General features: G+C 34.4%; 2 protein-coding genes and 1 pseudogene across 2 annotated transcripts; 1 reads left to right on the plus strand and 2 right to left on the minus strand.

The window, feature by feature from the left end:
• Nucleotides 1-285: 285 nt before the first annotated feature.
• On the minus strand, nt 286-5,443 carry LOC108204020 (transcription factor UNE12). Its single transcript, XM_017373282.2, has 6 exons — nt 5,108-5,443; nt 4,798-4,896; nt 2,233-2,298; nt 1,872-1,937; nt 1,010-1,087; nt 286-931 (listed from the first exon to the last, which is right to left on the minus strand). Exons 1-6 carry the CDS (start codon nt 5,327-5,329, stop codon nt 719-721), a joined length of 744 nt encoding a protein of 247 aa, XP_017228771.1. The 5' UTR covers nt 5,330-5,443; the 3' UTR covers nt 286-718.
• A 3,618-nt stretch (nt 5,444-9,061) lies between these two features.
• Nucleotides 9,062-14,269, plus strand: LOC108204171 (tryptophan synthase alpha chain). Its single transcript, XM_017373488.2, has 9 exons — nt 9,062-9,390; nt 10,645-10,791; nt 10,877-10,942; nt 11,203-11,311; nt 11,574-11,650; nt 12,533-12,610; nt 13,553-13,630; nt 13,885-13,944; nt 14,033-14,269. The coding sequence occupies exons 1-9, from the start codon at nt 9,148-9,150 to the stop codon at nt 14,162-14,164; spliced, it is 990 nt and encodes a 329-aa protein (XP_017228977.1). The 5' UTR covers nt 9,062-9,147; the 3' UTR covers nt 14,165-14,269.
• A 103-nt stretch (nt 14,270-14,372) lies between these two features.
• Nucleotides 14,373-22,864, minus strand: LOC108222226 (uncharacterized; annotated as a pseudogene).
• Nucleotides 22,865-23,097: the final 233 nt, after the last annotated feature.

The following is a 23,097-nucleotide window of genomic DNA, read 5'->3' on the forward strand; positions in this document are numbered from 1 at the left end:
TAAAAGTCAAAAAATGCAGATTCATGGTTATATTCTTTATTCTTGATTTTGTTGAAGCTCTCAACTTAACTTGAGGATGATATGTTAAAGCATGTCCAAGAGATTTTTAAGTTATTTTTAAATATATATTATAAATATTAGTTCTTCATATTCTCTCTTTAATCATCTTTTCTTGTTACTAAACGAATGTGCATTCATAGTATTTGTACAATGCGTTCCTTACACTTATTTTCTCTTCAATTTCTTGAATCAACTCGGTTCTAAACGTGCAACCATTTAAACAAATGCATAAGTTCATAGTCTGTATCCTCTCCAACAATATTTTTTCAATCCGTTAATCCTTGCTACATTTGGTTTCAAACAATAATACACTTACACAAGTATTTACGACCTTTTAGAAGGACCGCAGTACCCCATTATCCAATAAGTGAAAAATAGGAGCTACTTTCCACGATCAAAGTGCGGTGGTCATTAGTTCATTACACTGCCCATCACTGAAACTAGAAGTAGAACCTTCCAAAGAAGCTTTGAAAGGGTTGACAACCTTACCTTAATAATAAGTTTAAGGGATTTGAAAGGGACCTGACTGTGATTGCAAGTGACAGAGTGTCTGAAACACCGTAGCTAAACTGCTAAAATGTTGGTATTAAGAGGTTTTAGTTACATGCCCAAAGAGATGTTGTCATTTGAGGTTTAAGAATGATGATCACTTTCGGGGTTAACAAGAGGGGTGGACTGTGGAGTCTGGAGGTTGTGTGTGGTAGATTGCTGAAGCAAGAGAAATAGGCATAATGCACAGTGCCTTAGATTGAAGAAACTGCATAGCAGCTCCAAGATTTTCTTCCATGAGCTTAGCTACTTGCCGCTCTGTGCCATCATTTGACCATTTCTCCCATAGTGGTTGGTTTCTTTGATCTTCACCGACTTCTTCCTGCACATAGACCTTCACACTGATCAAGAAAAATAAGTGAAAGAATAATTTTTCACAGCAATTCAAACATCTTGTTACCTCGATCGAAGAGATTGGGATATCAGTCACGAGTGGTGCTACGGCACTAGCACCACCTAGTCTACTCATGCTCAACACCTGCAAAGTAAACAAATTAAGTCTAGCTACGAACATTAAGCAAGGAAAGTCGTCCATACAGTGACCAATTGAATCAAGATAACATCTCTGTTTCAGTCATCAGCAAAGCAGTCACGCGGTGAAAATGTCATTTTTTCCCCCAAGGTATGAGCAGCCACTACCTTGTAATGTCCACTGGCATACTTGGGAAAATATGAAAGAGGCAAGAGACTATGGAATTTTAAACACAAAAACTATGATCCTAGATGCAAGATGCTAAATAACACTTGCAGACAATTTTGAATTGCTCCACGTCTTGGGCCGTATAAAAAACCAAGCAGTTTAACAATCTTAGATAAAACCTTGATATCAGATATAATGTATAAGGACCAACCCATGACCTTCCGTAGAGACAATGGAATAAAATAAAGATGAATAATGGCCATGTTACAAGACATAATTACTTAATTAGTCAATACTCTGACAAAACAAAAATGTTCAGAATCAACAAAGAACCATTTCTGAAAGTGAATTAATACTAAAGACTAGTGGCCTCATATTGGAGCTATGTTTAATGTGCTATGCCAAATTTTAATACAGTTACATAATAAGAAATAACTATATACTACATGATTTGAGTTTTCAAGCACATATATTTATGCATTTAAAACATAGAAGACAGAGACAAATCATTTTAATGCTATTAACTAATGCGTAATGCCTTGATCTGCTCTGGCATGCTTATAAATTACTGACAAGAATACTACAGTGTAATCTAATTACAAAGAGCAGTGGACCATTTTACCTTCACTTGAAGCCTTAGGAACTTAACGTAATTCACAATCTCGTCAAGCATGGTAGCTCTGTCAGTCTGCAAAGAAATGAAATGATAATTATCTTTATCAATTTAATTTTTATGGAAGTTAGAAATGCATGTTCAAAAGGTATACCACAAATCTAATACAGATGAACAAGGATAAAAAAAATACTAGCTTGAAAAATCTAAAGGTTTTTATTATACTTCTGGTAAACCAAAAAAACACGTGAGTGTGTATGCGTTAAGAGGCCAGGTCTTACTTGAAAGCTATGATGGTGCAAGTAGTTCATTTAGAAATCTAGGGAGACTGAAAAACGATCATGAAAGTCTAAAGAGATAAGATACGAACCTTATTTACACCAGGAACCAATTCTTGCAGTGCCCTAATTCTTTCTGCAATTCTCTCCCTGCGTAACTGTGGCAAGAGAAATACTAGATCATGAATCATGATAGTATTGCGATGTATAAGGAGATGCATTAACGGAGCTCAGAAATCGAATTTAGAAGTCAACAAATAAATTAATTCTAACAATCTGAAGTCTGAACTGAGTAATATCTCCTTTATTCCAGTGCGTAAATATCCTAATGAATTACTTATTCATCTCTTGTGTAGGTGCAACACTTACAACAGCAATCTCTAGCATTTTCTAATATGTTTCTGCTGTTTTATCTCAAAGTTTCGGAATAACCTTCGTTATCATCCTCCTTTCCAACCTTGTTTCTTAATCCAAAGTTGGTTTAGAAAGTCAGAACTATGATCACCTATTCCCCTTTATAAAATAAATGTACCAATAATTACTGAATATACAACTTCAAATAAGAGATATGCTAAAAGCATTATCAAATATCAAAAGATAAAAATACCTTCTGAAGCTTGCTAGTTGCTACAACAGGGGAAAAAGTAAGAGTCACTTGTGGCTTTGATACCCTTTTCTCAATCTAGATGGACGTTTTGATTTTCTAATGCGAACTACAGTTCCATAATCATTATCAGGAGTCATTCCTATAGTATTTTGTTCTTGGTCAATGTATGCATCACTTATAAGTAGCTAAAATTCTCATCACCATTCTCTTTAAACTTTTTAACATACTCTTCCCCGGTAAAATCCAAGCATCTTCATTCTCACCCTTTAGTACCTCAAGTCTTATATACTTCAAAAAGAAGTTCTCCATAATTCAGACTGACACAACTTCCTCAACATTATGACGATTCCCACAGTGTTCAAAAAAATTCAAAAGTAGGGCACCCATGTTTTTGACATTAAATCTTCCTACCAATTCTTTCATTTGTGAACTACAAATAAACTCGACTTTATTAAAGTCACTTTTCTTTGCTAAGACATCTTCTGGATCCATCAATAAAATTCTTTCAGATAATTATTTGGGAGGTTGGAGTGTAGTTCGTAGTAGAAAATCAACACCTCTTCCTAGAATTGAAAAAAAGGCACCAAATCCACCAGATACGTTTCAATACCGTTAGCAACAAGCTTCAAGAAGTATGCTTCTTAATCTTCTGATACATGATAACGCACTAAATGCACTCAGATATTGACATTTCTGTCATTTGAAGCTGAAAATTCATTAACGAGTAATTGATCTATCTTACAATAGGCCATAGGGAATAGGTGAGCGTGGTCCTGACTTTCTAAACCAACTATGGATTGAGAGACAAAGTAGGAATATATAAAGTTGGGCAACATTGAGATAAGAAAACAGAAACAAATATATGGAAAAATGCAAGGGATGTTGTCATAACTTAGCCAACAAGGTGTTAGTGCGGTGGTTGAGCTCTGATACCCCCTTGCAGGAGGTCAGGAGTTCAATTTTTGGGTGTGCGTGTGTCATCAATTAGCAAAAAAAAAATGTCGTCGTAACTTATATACTTATACCTAATTTTATAATTCATGTACGATATCTTTGAGCATTTACAGACTTTTAATTAAAAATGAGAAAATAGATAACACATGGATGCTTACAAATTTCAAAATCAGTAAATTCCTTAGGAATTTAATAGTGCAGGCACTCACTAACCAAGATCCTTAATAGCCTCTTACAAGTTTAACCCGTTTACAAGTCTTACAATTATGTCTACACTCTAGATAGATGGCAATATCCCGTAGCAGATTTTTTTTTTTCCAGTGCCTAGTCTGATGAAACAGAGAACCATGCTCACGTCACTGAACCACAATGAGGAATGTTTTATTTTAAAATTTAATAGAAATTACATCCATACTAATTACTTATATATGATGGATCTTAGTTATACGGTTTACCCATATCTAGTGTTCCCATGCTCAATCCAATTTACATCTAATAAAATTAATGAGCAGAAAGAGTAATCAAAATTCTGCCGCATTGTTAGTACTGCAGGGCCTTTCCAAAGCATTTGGGGCCTAAGACGAACCGAAAGACAGGAGCTCTAATCTGCAAGTCCTAGATTTAATTATAAAATCAACATAAGAATGAACTAAATAGATTTGATCACATAATATGTAAAATTGGATGTGTTTGTAATATTTCAAAATTTGGGCCCAGCCGCCGTTGCCTTCCCCTGGCGGGCCTGTTTTCAGAGAAGAATAAATCTATGGGTAACTCCAGAATTATATTTTGCGGGATAGCTCTGCTACTGAGCTACTCTCCACCCATGTTACTACAGAGTTCTCAAAACAATAATTCATTCGGTCTTTCCAATGTGTGACCACTAACAACTATTTTTTACTTGCGTTCAAGATTTTGATTGGTGAAGATTTTGTATATGGAGTCATCATTATTAATGCAATTGAAGCCAATAAAAATCTAAAACGTAAAAAGTAGTACTTGTTAGTGCCTACTCATGGGCAGACAATAGAAAATCCGTAATTAATTTATGCCGCTAAATTATTAAGAAAAAACTTAAACCAATAGGACAAGGTACCCTCTCAGCAATACTGTGTGGATCTGTAGCTTGGCCTCGTTTAGCTCTCTTTTTCTGGCCACTGCCATGTGGATGCGGCATTGACTGAGCTTGGAAACCCTAGAAAAGTTAAACCTCCACAAATAAAATATAAATACATCAAAATTTTATTCATTTATCGAGATTAGAACTTATCTTTCTGAAACGGGATTAAAATCAAGTTTTGATAAGTTTTCAAATTAAAGAATTGAGGCCTAAAATATATTTTCTACTGATTTTTAACTAAAAATTGTGGTTTCGCCACTGTATCATAAAATATTATAGTACTTACGGAGGAAGAGAGTCGAGTATCATTAACAACATGATCAGGAAAGATTTTCACACTTCCCGATGCATTCATCAACCCAACGCCGCCGCCGGCGGAGTTGAGCTGCAGCATCATCGGCGATGATGACGACTGGTTCCCCGCCAAGCTGGGAACAAGAGCTCCGGCGTCAGATGGAAACCCCAGGATTTGATCGAGAAAGTCGTCGCCGGCGGCATGGTCAGCCATGCATGTAGCTACAAGATATACGTATAGAGAGAGAAAGCTAGTGAGAGAGTGAGAGGAAGAAATGATGGTGGTGATGGTTGTCGAAAAAAGCGGAATGCTGGTTTTCTACTTGTATACGTAAAACTCATTTTTATAGTAAAAGTTCTTGCTTTTTGTTTATTTACGGAATTACCCTTGATGACGGTTGCTGACATCAGTTTCGCGTCATATTGTTTGACTTTGTTTTAGTGAGGAGTTGTTTGTAGTATCATTTTCATGGACTTGTTGATTCCTCATTTGACTAGCCAATAATTAAGGAGTGACCATCTTGATATTAAAAAAATTAGCTGGACTTTGGTCGTATGTTGTTTATTCTTTGGATGAAGGCTAAAGAGTGGACATATGGTGGAACATTACAGCTTTAAATTTGAGTCAAATTGTTTATGTGATGATACGTTCCTGGGTACTACTTAGCAGAGTTGAATTAGTATGGTCTTTTGCTGTCTGCATCTTATTGGAAGAGAGCTAACCGAAGATCGTACCCAGTGCATAAAGCTCTCGCAACAATGTGGAACAACCAAGTATGAGGAAATGAAAAAGTTCTTAATGCAAAGCAACAGAATTTTTTCAAGATCAGATCTTATTAAGAAATTTAAATCCATGACCTGAACCAGAAACGGAGTCATGAATTTGGAAACATTCCCCGCTTGGGTTTAATGTTGGGAGGATATGCTGAATGAAGCTGCAGAACAAATCAGAATATGCAGATCACCTAATGGAGCAACAATAGAACAGTACAGTGCTCTTTAATATTGTCACCTTCATCGTTCAGTTCTAATACCAAAATGAAGTCTAGTGCACAAGGAATTGCAGAAAAACTAATAAGGAAAAAAATTGTACTCGCCTATATATTTTTTAAATTTTCTCGGGGCACCAAACGAATTTGCATTAGTAATTTAGTACTACCAATGAACTATAAATTAAACCTCTTTCTTTACCTGTGTCCGTACAGGCCATGGAACCTACATACTTGCGGATTCTCACATTACATCTCCAGGAACTAGTCCGTTCTATTTTACCTCTGTTTTCGACGTGCTTGAACAAGGATATAAAGATCAATAAGGTCGCGGTCTACCAAACTTTTGGGAGCATCTGCATTTATCTCACACCACCGCGGCACCACACTGGTTTATTTCCATTCTCAGATACTGGATTCTTATGATCAGAGGCGAGCATTACCATTTCACTCTGAATATAATCTTTAAAAGCTATGGAAGTGATCGAGTCAATTAAGTGGTGCCATCAAAGAGCAATCGTAATTATTTAAAGAGCCTAGAACTGAATCTTTATGTTCTGAAATATCAAAGAAATGAAAATTTACATTCCAAATAATCTGCCAAGGTACCGACAGAAACGACATTGTTCAAATATTAGCAAACTATTGGATGTCTAATTAACCATTGACTCTTTTGTGAAACATCTCATCAGAATTTAGGTTATTCAGTTAGTTAAAGTATGAGTAAAACTAAAAACCTGTTCATTACAGCTTTCTCAGATGTTATTGCCCGTTTAAAGGTAAAATGAACCACTCTCTGCAGGGGAAAAACCCATCGGCCTGTTTGGCTTTTTTTCTAAATTTTGGCTTATAAATAATTTATAAATCAATTTCACACTTATAAGACAAAATCTGAAAAGTTGAAAATCATAACCTTTTTTAATGACTTGTTTTTTATTTTGAAATTTAATTTCACAAAAATGTATAGAACCACTCTAAAAATAATTTATAGTTATACTAATAACTTTTTATACTTGATAAATTGTAAATATCAAAATTATTATCCAAACACATTAATTAAAAGTTATTTTTCGCATTAAGTAATTTCTCACATATAACCACTAAGCATTTTTTTTTTTAACTAATCAACCACTAAGCATTTTTTTTTAACTAATCAACATACATGTATCATTGCCAAGTTTAATGAATTTCGGTATGACAAATAATGATTGGATTTCTTTTTCCTTTTATTTTTTAACGTAGGAACCCGCAGCTGCCACGAGCTCACGCAATAGCCTGCAAACGTGAACCAAGATAAACCGCACTTAAGCGGCATGTTCTGATCTCGGAGGCATAATCACCAATTCTACCCCTTCGGGAGTCGAACTTGTGACCAAGAGAGTCCCCTCTTTAACCAGCTGAACCAAATCTTGCGGGGTTTCTTGATATATGCAAAATGTTAAAGTCTCTGAAGACTAATTCCACCATTAGATTATGAATAAATACTAAAATTGTGGTTATTATTGATATAGTTTCGTACTAACAAAAAAATACATTAGATTCTTGTTTTGTATGTATTACGTAATCATATATGTTTAAAAATACTAAAAAACAATCCCGTGTCTCTGGATATAACAAAACAGTTACAAATTATATGAGACATGCATAATGTTAAATAAATTGACATTTGTTTGTTGTCCTACAACCTCTCTTATTCCGTGATTTAAATTGAAACCATCTATTTAGGTCGAGATATGTTGGTGAATGCACACGTATTTGAGTGTTTGTGAGCGATTGATTAATTACGAGACATATCATGTTTTTTTTTTTGACTAGAAAAACACGAGACATATCATGTTTGATTATATTATTTCAACAACAAAAAAGTTTGCTAACAATTCAATCAGATGAGTGGAATATAAAATAATTAAGAAATATCACTGAAAACGGGGATACTACGTAAATGTTCTTTGAATATGACTGAAATAGTATAAATTTTTTGTTAATATACATGCAATTAAACCTATCTAGAAAAAAATACAGGTTAAATGATATATATAACTTAATATTGACAGTGAGATTAGACTTGTATGGACGGTCCAAATCTTGGGATTCAGTATTTCTAAATTTTGTAGACTCCGCAAAACTTAATTTTGACGAATCATTACTTAGAAATGTACAATCCATCAACTTAAAATAATTGACAAATAAAATTATGAAAAAATATAATATTTTATTAGAAAAATAATACGCCCTCCGTCCCCTTCAATTATTTACATTGAGGGACGGGGGCTCGACACGCATTCTACTACTCTCATAAAATATAGTTTGATAAATTATTTCGAATTTTTTTTCATCAGAATAATAATTTACTATCTAAACTTTTACACAAAAAAGAAAAATTACAAAAAAAATTATGAAATTATGTTTTATATGCGTCTTAAAATGTATGTCAAACAATGTCAAAAAAACATAATGAAATAAGAAACAGAGTAAATATAATATGAGTCCGGTCTCAAACTCTTTTCTAATATGATTTAGAGTCTTCTAATTGAATATTTTGAATATCTCCTTTTTGGAAATCTCCCGGAGCCAAGTCCTTAATCACTTGGACTATCTTAATAACAAAAAGAGAATATACTAAATTTTTTATTGTGTACATAGGGAATTTTTACTTTTCATGATATTTTACAATTTATAAATTTTTCACAATAATTGTTTATGTGGGATCATCTCCCTTGAGTACCACTATAGCAAAAAAGAAAATCAATTTTTGAATCATTAGTGTTTCAATATATAAAAAAGTTAATTGAATACCATAATCTTATATGCTTTTATGAAAATGTTATCGAATTTTAACGTTTTCAATAATACTGGATTTATAAGTTACAAACTATTATCTCCAAAAATCTTTATAATCCGAATCAAATTTACCGAATTAACCGTTATAAACTCCAACAGCTCAGCCTCCAGGCTCCAGGATTATAAGTTCAATTCTCACAGTTGAATTCCAAGTGAATTGAAAGAGACAAGAGTTGGTAAAAGACCAAAACAGAGGGATAAAATGGCCTTTGCTCTGAAAGCAAATACAAGTCCATTTCTCAGCCTAAACCACAATCAATCCAATTTGTTTCGTCACAATCAATCCAGCTTGTTTTGCCCCAATTATACTTACAACCATTCTCATTCTGTTGTATCTATCATCTCCAAATCTTACAAGCCTCCCATGGCCGCTCTTAGCACTTCAGTCGGAAGCAGCACTGTTGGACTCTCCGAAACTTTCGCCAGATTAAAGCAACAAGGAAAAGTAAGCGTATAATTACGTTTATGTTTGTGTATTGATTATTCGTGTTTTAGATAATTTAATTGTTTAGGGTTTTGTTATGCCTAATTTTATAGTCAGCTCTTGTTTAGTCCAATATAAGTCCACTGTTCGGCCGCCTTGTTTGTATGTTTTTCTGATTGCATTTTATCTAAAATGTCGAAAAGCCTCGGAAAACAGCTTAATGAAGAAATTCATCCCCAAGAGGGGTATATGGGAAATTATTAGGATGGATGTAGGTCTTCTGCAGAGTCATGATTGTAGTGAAGAGATGGCTCTAATCTTTTCTCTCTTTGTTTTTCGTTTTCGTTTTAATTTTTTTTGTTTATGGTGGAAAATGCTTTAGACTGTTTATAAAGGAATTTCTAATGATATGTTGTATAATTACATAATGTTGTGTTTGGTTGGGGTGAATGATTCCGGAAAGAATGGAATGAAAAATGAACTATATTATGAGAAATTGTTAACAAATTTCATTCCTTCTCCCATTTCATTCCTTACATTATATGCTAGAGATCATACCTTCAATTTGAGATGGAATGCTCCATTCTCTCCTACCCTCAATTTCTTCTCAAATCTCATCATAGCAATTTTGCACTCACTTAAATTTATTTCAAAACTTCCCTCCTATCTCTATTAGTTCCAAGTAATTTTACTCATTCCATTCCATTCTCCCCAACCAAACACAACATAAGTGTCTATCAAAGGAATTTCTAATGATATGTTGTATAATTACATAAGTGTCTTTCAAAGGAATTTCTAATGATATGTTTCTTTTTGTAATGGTCTTGGAAAAAAATAGTAAAGAAACGGGAATATGCAAGGCTGTTATACAGTAACAGACCAACAGACTGTAGTTATTAGACTTAGCATCACTTACACTATGTTGAATTACAATATACATCCTTTTGAGGTAGATAAATGAAGACTGTAACTTGAGCTCAGAAAGCAGTACTAGAGACCCTGCACTCTGCAGATTGATTTCAGTTTTTTTTACTAAAATCTGCATAACCCTCAATATGGTTTTGCACTCGGACTTTAGAAACTGTATACTTGATTTTGGGATTGGACAACGAAGGGAATATATTTCCCAGTTTGGTAGACTGTTTAGCGTGTCGAGTTTATTTTGTTGCGGAATGTTTTATCTAAATTTATGTTTCGTCAAGCTGTTATCTTATAACTTGGTTAAGACAATTTGCTGTCAAGTGTTGATCTGATGTGTATATCTCTGATGCAAAGGTAGCACTAATCCCATTCATCACTGCTGGCGATCCAGACCTAGCAACCACAGCAGAGGTACTTAAGGTGTTGGATTCCTGTGGGTGTGACATTATAGAATTGGGTGTGCCCTATTCTGACCCGTTGGCAGATGGTCCAGTTATCCAGGTTTGTAAATATAATTCATAATGCTTCATATCTACACTGTCTCAAATATCTTTACCCGACACTTTAATGTTTTTTTTGTTCTTAGGCGGCTGCCACACGGTCACTTGCAAAAGGTACCAACTTTGATGCAATCATCTCAATGTTGAGAGAGGTAGGGACACTGCTTATATTCCTTTTCATACTTTTGTTTTCCCCATAACCTTCATATTCCTGTAGACCTGTTTAACATTATACAATATAGATGATGATGTTGTGTTTGTAAGTCAAGCAGTCAAAAAGGATATATTGGTTAAACAATCAACACAATATTGGCAATCCGTATATTTTTTTAATGCATCCAATAAAATCCTCTTTTTTTTTGTAATTATCAATGATGGAATGTAACATTATATTGATTAAGTATATCAACAGGTAGTGCCTCAACTATCTTGTCCAATCGCACTATTTACATATTATAACCCTATACTGAAACGGGGTGTTGAGAAGTTCATGACTACTGTGAAAGATGCCGGAGTACATGGTAATAAATTCATATTCCCTGCTCCTTTTCTTGATTTTGCAACTTTAGTGGGCTTGTATGTTTTTTGAAAGACAAACTATGCTGGGGTGAGGTGAGGTGGGTCAACTTTGCAAAGAAAAGGTTCTTTACTTGGTGTTTTGGATCATAACCTTCATGTTTATAAAAAATATGAAGGCAATGTCTAATAATTGTCTAGGTACCCAGGTTTTGTTAAAATATGACTTACCTTCTCTTTTTTAATATAATGAAACATTGTTTCCAGGGCTTGTGGTTCCAGATGTCCCACTGGAAGAAACTGAGATCTTGAGATCTGAAGCTCTGAAACATCATATTGAATTGGTAGGTTTCTAGCCCTAAAGTTTATCTGGATGATGTGTTGCTGTGTAAAGAGAGTATTTTCAATTAGTTAAAGTTGTTTTAATAATTGTTAGTGTGTCCCGCATCTTCTAGCAATTTAGTTTCAGGAGAATCAACTTTCATCTTAGGTGGTATTGTATGTTGTTCTACTTACGTGCTCTGGCACTGTGTCTTAAGTACACATATGATGATATTTATCCACCTATAATAGAGGATTGGATACTTCCTTTAACCATTACTAATCTATATAGTGTTTTATTCTAAATTAACACAGTACAATTTTACGTTAATGAGACATCTACATGTGAAAACTGGTAAAACACTCACTAGCACTACTGCACTCGTAGAATTTTATTTTTTATTTATTTGCATTTCATGCTTTTGTTTACTTTTATACTCATTAGCTCTGGCACCCATTTTAATCCAAATATTGTTAATGCACAACGTAAAAAGGAAAATTGGTTTCTTCTTTTAGGTGTTTTAGATGTTGGCTTCTATTCTTTGTCATGCTTGATTGTAAGCATAGTTTAACCATATTAATGTTTACGACTGGTCACTCACTAGCATCATCTACTTGTTGAGCTGTCTCTCCTGAATCAACTTAACTACACGGTGGCTGCAGTCTGCCTAAGTTTGTAGGTTACACAGCTTGATCTTTAAATATTTCAATTTATTTAAGAAAATAAAAAAAAAAAAAGATTTGTAATGCCATTATCGAGTCTCCGCGTCTCCGTAGACAAGATCCAATTTACATGAACTCCTAGGTACTATGATATGAGACCTCTACAGTCTATATAATATGCAGATTTGTAGATTTGTTGATATACTGCCCTCTCTCATGTATTGTCTTTTCTTGTTATAAAGGTACTCCTCACAACACCAACAACCCCTAAAGATAGAATGGAAAAGATTGTGGAAGTTTCAGAAGGATTTGTATATCTGGTAAGTTTACATTCAGTATAGATGTGCCATATGAGACCTTTCCGGGGGGGTTTTAGTGTTCTTAATTGTAAGTTTTTTGTTTTTTTTAATAATTATGTTTTACTTCTCACAGATTCGTTTTCTAAAGTAACATTATCACTAAGTAATGCCGATGAATCATCTGAAGCCAAAATCACCAAAAGACTTTAGGTCCCCTTATTGTATACAAGTATTTAAAGGTTTTTGGAGAATACCAGAAAGCTTCCTAAATCAAATAGGATTCTAGAAAGAATTCAAGCTAGCTGTTACTCCTCTGTATCTGGACATATAATTCCTATTATGTTGAGCCCATTCTTGGTTAAAAGCTAATTTCTTAAGTTTTCCTAGACTATTGAATGGCCTAAATTGGACTTCTAGAACTCGAGTTATGGCCCAATGTAGCTTGCAGGTGCAGCCCGAAAAACCCATTTTATAATGCAAAACCAACTTTGAATGACATTTTGAAGCTATAATCCTTCCAATTAATTACTTTTTTCCTGCAAACAAATATTAACATCATTGTAAAAAAAAAAAAATGATCTATGCAAAAGACTTAGAATAAAAGGATAAACTCAATAACAAATATCTGTAGAAAAATCTTGTATCACTCAAACTATATCATGCTACTGAGCTCACTAATCCCTACTTATGTGCCATGAAATATATTCATTCCATCTTTGTTGCTTACGGTCACTTCGTCAAAGTTATACCAATGAGAATACTTTTGAAAAAAAGGTATTGAAGGAAGTAATTAGCCTATTAATTCCGGAAGCAGAAGGCCAGGCAATAGAGTAATAAACATCATTTTTTTCCAAAATAATGAAAAACCTACGTTTTAAACTTGCCACTCTGAAAAGTCTTTTGTTTCTGTTTTCTATTTTGGTGGTTGCTGATTGTAGTTATTAATGTAATTTTGTATCATAGGTGAGCTCAATTGGAGTCACTGGTGCTCGGGGATCTGTAAGTGCAAAGGTTCAGAGTCTGCTACAGGAAATTAAAGAGGTTTGTCTTTCAAAGTGATGCTTTGATGAGATCCATCCATTTTTATAACAAAAATCTTTTTTCAGAATTATAAAAAATGTTTGATATGCCTACTTAATTAACAGTTGGTTCATTTGTTGTTCAAGTTTCCTTCAGCATCAAGATATGAACAATGTGATATAGCCATTATCCTAAATTTTGAAGTCACTTGATTAAGCGAGATAAACTGCTATATATTAGTGACATGATTGAGATACCATATTATCCTTTGACAGGCAACAAATAAGCCGGTGGCAGTTGGTTTTGGCATATCAAAACCAGAGCATGTGAAGCAGGTTGGTCTCCAGTTCTGTATAACAAGGCTCTTGAAATTGCCAAAATTCAGAGATAATTTTTAATTCTTTATAAATAAATTGTATGCAGGTAGCAGGGTGGGGAGCGGATGGTGTTATTGTTGGCAGCGCAATAGTAAAATTGCTGGCGGAGGCAGAACCTTCTGAAGTACTAAAAGAGTTGGAAGTCTTTACCAAGTCCCTGAAATCTGCATTGATTTGATAAGCTGTAGAATCTGGATGAACTCTCATAAAATTTGTAAAACTATTTTACATCTGAAATCCGATCAAATAAAGATTGCAAGCTGAAATTTTGGATGTTGATTAATTATGTGGGTTGACTCTGAAATGTTTTTGACAACATTCATCATCAGTCCATGAGAAGGGCAGTGTTTTCTCTAGGTTGTTTGGAATCCGAATATATTTCTCGATGCGGATAATCCAGACCTCTTAAGCTTGGTCTTTCATTTCAGACCCCATTAGGAAGTATATTACATTATTACCGAATATATGGTGGATTTTGAACACACTGATACATATCCCTAAATCTTCTACTTGAATTGCAGGAATTTGATAGAATTGTGTATCACCAGTTCTTTGCTGATCTGAACCTGGGTATTATACTCAACTTCTTGCTAAGCCAGCATGGCGGGTTGGCAGCATGTTATGCGTGCAAGAGAAATGCTCAATTTAGATGCTAGATGTTACAGCTTAGTGCTCATCAGAGTTCATAAGACGATCCATCTATTCTGATCTCCGTAGAGCTTTAAGATTGGTATACATAGGTAGCGACCAGTGTGAACTGTGTTTCCACCTTCCATAACATCTCCAGTAAAGCACCAGTAGCAATACTATGATGCAGACATGCATAGCCCATCTGTTTGAACAAAAAATAACACAGTAAAACACTCAACCAACATTCCCAGTCTAGGTTACATTGCAAGTACTCTAATAGGAATACACAAGTCCAAAATCTCATGTAAGACGTATGATAAGAGAAAATGTCCCATGTGTCACGATTTCCACAAGTAATGTCCATATCATTTATTAACACCGGGTAATCCAGTGTTTTGATTTTTGGTAGAAAAAGCTAGATCGTATTGTGTTTAGGCTTAAAAATCACCCCAAAACATAACACGGATCGACTTTTTAGGAGTAAAACAATACATGAAATAGTGTTTAGGGTCTTAAAACGTGAGATCGTGTAGTGTTAAGAAAGGAAAGAGGATATGACAAAAAAAAAAAGAAAAGGAAAGAGGATAAACACCGCACAATCTAGTAGTATTTTGGATTGCAAAGGGATATATCATAGACATCTTCTTCAACAATTGTATTTGGGACCTTTTTTTTTGAAATTTGTGATAGTGAGGACCAACACCTAATATCCGGATACTCTTCTTTCTGCTAATTAACCACTACATATGATGTGCAAAATTAACTCATACAGTCCTATATGATTAACGGGCAATACAGATGGTAATAAAATTCATACAGAAAGCTTTCCCTAGTTTTTGCTAAGCTGCGAATATTTTTATTAAAAAAAAATATAGAACCACACGTATGAACACCAAGTAAGGCTATCGATTTGCTTCGACTAATGATATAAGAATGCAGGAAAACAATGAAATTAGTACCTGTCCAAATCAAGGATAGGACCATAAACAATGGTCTCCCAAGTCGCCACAACAAATTGCCAAACCGGGTTGTAGTAAAGGGACTCTGCCGACCAAAACATCCTGGTGTAGGTCTCTAAGAAGATAAAGAGTATCCATGCTCCAATCTCAACCAAAACAAACTTTATGATAAACCGCCCCACCACAACCATGACAAGAGAGAAGGCCACCAGCCAGTTAAAGAGACGGTGATTATATTCTTTGATAAATAGAGACTTTGATTTTCCCATCATCTACAGAAATGTGTGAATGCACAAACAAAATAAGTATGTAGACCTTGGATCACACACACGGATTATATTGACAGACGAATAAAATGGATGAAAATAGGTCAGTATACAACCTTTATCATCCGTTTTTCATAGATTGTTTTAGATGGACCAACACATTCCTTTTCAAAACTCTGGTTGCATTGGTGGAACCCTGCATTGAACTTTGCCATTGACGGAAGTCTGAGGACTTGAAGTTTGTCCATATATTCCTCACATCTGATGTATAGTCCCTCACACAATTTCGAAGATTTGTATTCATTTGCCAAGATGAAATTCCTATGCACCTGCATAGAGATATTTATAAGCAACAATGGTTTCATTACTGTAACTAGGTTTAGGCAGCGAATACCTTATCAATTTCGTAGTGAAGTTTTTCAATTGATTTATTAGCATGACGACGACCAAAATGTTGCTCCTCAAAAGCCTTTATTGCTACTTCTCTTAAACCTTCATGAGCTATGTCAAAAGCTTCCTCAGAGAGAGGTAAAATTATTTTAACCATCCCATTGTTGTACAATTTCAGGCTTCGCTCCAGGATGTCCTTGTTAAAAACCTCTACTAGAGAACCAGCTGAAGGGATCTCTCCTTCATTTAAAGCTTCAAGAATCTAGAAAATATCTTTAACAATCAAGTAAAAATGTACAGCACAAAATATTTAAACTGAAAGTAATAATGATAATTTGAAAGGATAGTAGGGAACAAAATCTTCTATTAGTATCTCTGGTACTTCCCATGATCATATAATATATCCCTAACAAATACTAATCATCTACTATCTCAAATTTCTGTCAAAAAAAAATAAAAAAATCTACTATCTCAAATAACTGCAGAAAATAGTGTATTTATAGCCTCATATCAACTAACTTGAATTATAAGTACAAAAATCAAAGCATGAGATGCACCAGTAAACCAACAACTTTTAGCCCATAAAAAATAAAATAACCAACATTAAACAAATTTGTTCAGTAATTAGCAATCTGATAATCTCATTGCCCTGGTATATTCACAGACATACACTATCACCATCAAGAATTATCTGGCTGCAAATATAGAAACCCAAGTTATCTGGTCTCCTGCTCAAGTCACCACCAGTAAGTTTAATTCCATCACAAAACTAACAAAGTTAAAATACTCTGTACTACATTAAGAGGCTGTATCATTATAAATATTGTTAATGGCCAGATGAAAAAAACATCAAACAATCCACCTGTTCCAGGAAAAGGACAAAGTCCTTTCCGTTTAAAGGTTTGGCCTGCACAATCTTTGGACGTATAATAGATGCAACAAGTTCCTTCAATTGTTCTCGCTTCATAATATAATCTGGGTCAAGCTCATGATCATTCATCTCACATAATTTTGTTCGCTGGAGGTGAGGCTGGCAGAAGTTTAGATTAATGCTATTAGATCAATAACGAGTAACTAGAAACTGAAGTAATGCATTTATGAAAATCAACATAACTTTGCCACTGCATACTGCAAGATTACATTTAAGAAAATTTAGTCTCGTCATTGCATGTATTATTAGACTATTAGTCTATCAAATGTAAGTGAAGCTCACAATTTTTTTTAACTGAAATGATTTAGAAAGTTTTCATCAGAAAACTTGGTACTGCAAAAATCGCTTCCATATAACATATTCCATTAAGTTAATTAAGATTGATTAAAGCATGGTTTTAGGAATAAAACAATTTCTGATGATGGAACTATTAGATATTCCGTTCATGGTAAAACAATATAAGAGCTCTTAGTACTATATATTCACATAGTATTTGTTTGTGTGATAAAAGGAAGATGCTTTAACCCTTCTCCATTTATTTTTATTATTAAGAAAAAATGTTACAGTAACACGGCAAGACAGATCTCGATTCCAAAGCATACATCTGGAATATAAGGGAATTATGTTCAGTACATATCATAGCAGTTAGCACCAAATAAATCTCTCTCCATAGAATGTTGAAACATTATTATACTCAGCCCTGATAGTACGATACCTCAGTACACAATAAAAAGAAAAAGAATAACATAGGAAGAAGGCAAACCCAAACCTGAGGTAAGCTGAACGCTGTACTGTTGCCCCCCATGATAGCTAAAGAATCACGGATTTGGTTAACCTAATGCCAAAATAAGTGGTTTATCAGGAAATATCATGATATTTTACGTTTCCAGAGAGAATTATACCTTATCAATATTTTTATCACCTGCAGTAAAGACAAGCACCCATAAGCACAATTGTTGTTCTGTAATACTGATACTAGGCATACCTCACACTAACATACAATAGGTGGGAAAAGCTAACCATCTGAATTAGGGACATGTTTAAGAGCTTCTTCTACCATTTCATTCACAGATTTTCCTTCTGTATAATGCCAGCAAATAGATCAAACTTCATATGTTGCAAAATTTGATCATGGGTGCACTAAAAAGTTGATGGAAGGTGCATTAAAAGGATGATATAACTTACAGACAGTACTGGAGGCACAAGCTGTAACATGTTGGTTCTCTTAAAATTTTAATCATAAAAAATAAATAGATGTAGACTATGGTCAGATTAACAAAGGACTGACATTTTAAAAATGACAAGTCACAAGTAAAATATTAATATGCAAAATTTTGCTCAGAAATTAATGCATAATATTGTTGGGCTCAAACAGTGAAGTATCTTTGTTTTATAATGTTTGTTTATATTTTTCACTACACGATATTGGAACGAGGTTGACAGCGCTACAGCAACCGCTCTTTGACAAACAATTTTTACAACAAATAATTCAGGGTCCCCTTGGATCCTGACAAGAACCAAGAATCACAAAATCAACAACCCTAAAACCTGGATGCTACTGTGAATGCTTACTGGTAACAATTTTATGCAATTACTTTAATCTTACGTAGAAAGTCGCGTTGTATAAGCCACAGGAGGTTAGCTGGTTCAAAGGCAATATCTTGCCCCTGCGAGAAATATAATCCAACAAATCTCATGAAACAGGATAATATATCTCTATTTGGTGAAAACTGATAGAATGAATCGGGAATTACCTTTACTCTGCTTGTCACAATCATATATATGCAAAAACATTAAACAAGTCATTGTCAGGCAAAAAGAACATGGGTCTGTAAACGAAATATATAACTACAATGCATATATGAGCAAAAACGAGTTTGTTATGCAAGACCTTCCATAGAACTCTTCGGCAAGCTCTACCGCAAATGACAACCGAGATATATCTGCTTCACGAATCTAAAGAATTAACAAAGAAACAAGTGAATATCTTTGAAATGTTTCCAAGTGCAATAATGCGTAAGGTGATCAGCATTCTAGAACAGCTACAGGTAAGAACACCTGTGCTTCATTGGGCATCCCTCAACTACCACCTACTCTAGGATATGTGTATTTGTGGGATAATGCATCGCTTGCTAATGAGCTCCATAGGATTTTTTGTCATTAAAAATTTCATCATCGGGTATTTGAGATAATAAAGAAGGGATTTGTTCCTTTCTTATTCCAATTAAATGAAGAGGTGACATGTTCAATGTTGAAATCACTTGAAGAGACTGCCATCTTAAGCTAAGGTACAAAAAAGGAAGTTAAATTGTTTATATACATTCTGTCCAGTTGCCTTGGTTGTTAACAACATTACAACACACTTTGACTCATTCATTATTCTTCAGCACAAAAAATATTGGTAAAAATTTTCTGTTAGGTACTTCAATTTTAAGCTCGACTGTTCTTTCCTATCCCTTCAACACCTTTTCCAAAGACATCTCGTGACAGACTTAATATGTGTAGGCATATCCAGGGACGGAACCAGAAAAAATTTCCGGGGGGGCGAAATTTTACTAAAAAAATTTTAAGGACAAAATATTACAAAATTATGAGTTTTGGGGGGGCTAAATACCACAAATTATGAATTTGAATCATATAAATTGATTATATATAAGGGCTTGGGGAAGGTTTTGGGGGGGCCAAGGCCACCCCATACCCCCCCTTCCCTCCGTCTCTGGGCATATCTGAACATGATAGTTATCGTATGCTGTTACTTGTTATTAGTGTAGTCTTAACGCTAAAAATTGTCATCTGAAACATACTAGTTAGTAGTTAGTGTCTTTAAAAATCTATGCCACCTGCATGATTATGGATCTCGACTTTTTTAATTTCCACCATTAATATCGAATCACATGAGCAATATCACCACTTAGTTTCCGTAGAATAATACTCCCTCCGTCCCACCGGGTTGTTAACGTTCACTGTTTGCACGCATTTTGAGGCTCTTATAAAGTATAGTTCTATAATGTTTTTTTAATTTATTTTTTTTCTGAATAAAAGTTTAAACATCAAACTTTTATTCAGAATTTTTTTTATAAAAAAAAACCTCATGCAACTATATTTTATAGAGGTCTTAAAAAGCGTGCCAAAAAGTGATGTTAACAATCCAACGGGACGGAGGGAGTATATCCCAGGTTGTCCAGAAAATAATCTTATTTTATAACCCTTCATAACCCAGCCGATTATTTGTAGTGTAAAATTAGTAGAGGGGTTATAGGGAGTTGGATGGAAGTATGTAATGGGAAGAGTAACAAACCATCTCGGGCAGATTATAGACAAGCACAGAACTCAGAACTGTTGACAGAGCAAATATCCTGCAATGCCAAACCAAAAGAAAGTAAGACCCAACATTAAATCCCTTTAAAAGGCACATCAAGGACTACTTTGTCACTTGAAGATCACCTGTCGTCATATACATTAGATTTCCCAATACTCTCAAAACCTTCCGTGTCTAGGTAAAATACAGAAGTTTTCACTCCATTAATAACTAGCTCAATAGGGATCCCCCATACCCATATCCCTGTGGAAACAACTAGAACACGTCATTGATTATGCAAAGAAAGATTGTGTAGATATATCGTGTTGTAATAATTCTGGATCTACCTTTAGTTTTTGTGTCACGCATGTGCCCAACACCAAAACCTTCAAATCAGAAACCAAATTTTAAGACATTGTGCATTACTGCCTACGAAACAGATACATCAAAAGTTAACAGTATAAAGTTAATAATAAGTAAGTTTGAGAAAATAGAAAGAATGTCACACCTTCATCACAAGAAAGAGAGAGAAGCTGATTAAGCAAAAATGATTTTCCAGAACGATATGGGCCAATAACCTGTTGCAAATAAACTACGATGTGAAGAACACCCCTTACAAGAAAATTAATAAATAATACTTCGTTCTCCCTCCCTCTGACTGTGACGCTTAAATGCTAGCTGCTCTTTGTTATAATAAAGCATAATAAATAACAGATATGCTAATTATTGGTTTAAGCACTTGTGTATTGATTGTATTGCCTGTGTTTGTACATTTTGTGCACTCCATGCACAAAGATGATATACTTTAGTTCTGTTTACCCTTAATGTATGTAACTACAGAGTGAAATTTCAATTTTTAGCGCCAAACATGTAAAATTTAGTCATAGTTAAGCATTCCTGATTGGAAACACGAAAAAAGGACTCGCTATCAGGACCTTAGAGAAAGAAGGATAGCACTGGTAAGAAGAAGATGAGGACCTTAGAGAAAGATGGATAGCACTGGTAAGAAGAAGATGATGCTAAGTATTTTCTTTTGGCTATAAGGACTACTTAAAGTAAAATAAACTGAACTTGTACTTAAGGTTCTACAGTGATTTAATATAACTAGCTCTAAAACAGCTCAATTGCTCAAGAAATGCAGTAAGGGAAAAAATGTGAAATCCTGAGTCTTGGCTCAGAAAACAACTAAATAACACTGATGACTAGTATCTACAAGCTTACAGCAACAGCTGCAACAGGAGTCGTTATCCTCTCGATTGCTTCCAGTCCTGCCCTTGCAAGACGAAGTTTTGTATGACCAGAATCTGGTTCTACAATAGGAAACCTGCAAGACAGGTAGCAGGAATACAATAATACTTTAAGTGTTGTACTCCCATGTTTAGGTAGTTGCGCGGAACATCAAGATGTTAGAACTATTTTTATTCAATATCAAGACTTCGTACATAACAGAAATGTAATACGGATCATTTTCTGCTGTGACTTGTTATAGTATTGCCATCGAGACAATCAAATATGTTTGTATCTTTATTGGGTAAATAGTTTGCCTTGGCTACAAATATAAGCAACATACAAAAGACAGACAGTTCTGAATACCTTCCCAGATGCGATATAAACATAAATACATAATAGACGATGATGATTATTATTATTAAAGGCCTAAATTGCAGCCAAAAAAGTTTATAAAGTGTTGGCTGTTGATTGACGATCCAAATCACTGTTAGATTTTTTCAAGAGTTTACAAAATGATACCTCCAAACAATTTACCAGAAAGATACAAGTACATCAATGTTCAACATAAAGTGAAATGATAGAAATATTCTCAGTACTAGACTACTTGCAAATAGAGAAAGATGAACTAAATTAGACTCTCCCAACACCTACTAGCATTCCACTCAACCAACATAATATGCATGCATGCTGTATTATGTAAGAAAATTACTGAGTTTTTTTCCCTTCAAATTATACTTTTTCTAATAAAATTATTTTTATTTCTGCACAATAAAGTGATTTCTTTTGCATGACAAAAACTATAAATCTACACGCACGCGCGAATCATAACCACATTCAATGGCATAAAATGCAGAAGTAGGATACATACGCTTGCCGGAAATCAAGAATCGAAGATGCCCCGGTTCGGAATAAAGACGGCAAAACTAGAAACACGGCAAAAACCCAGGTGATTATCTTCATCAATGGTATAATATCTTAATTCTTGAAAATGCAGAGGTGCATTTATGTAAAAAGCTACTCGCTCTGATTGCATTGTGTAGACACAAGGGCATGAAGAAGAGCAATGACGGTAGCTCACGGTTAGGAATCTCTCGTCTAGTAGTTTCTTCTTGTTGGGGTTTAACTGGACTTGTGTGCTTACTTTGTTTGTGCAACTGGAGATTCGTGCCCTTTACAGGAAGTTGCAAAGATACAACTAAAATCTTTTATAACTACAATTCTCAATTCTTTTAGTCACAATTGTCTTCTTTTATAACCCGGCTCATAAATTATTTTAAACTTTTTTTTTCCTAAACAAAAATATTTCAAATACAACTTATGAAATTATATTTTATAAAAATATTAAAATATGTTCTACACAAAAGGACAAAGATAGTGGGATCGTCAAAAAGAGTAAGTTATCATAGT

The sequence above is a fragment of the Daucus carota genome, chromosome 1 (genome assembly GCF_001625215.2).
Source record: "Daucus carota subsp. sativus chromosome 1, DH1 v3.0, whole genome shotgun sequence".
Lineage (NCBI taxonomy): Eukaryota > Viridiplantae > Streptophyta > Magnoliopsida > Apiales > Apiaceae > Daucus > Daucus carota.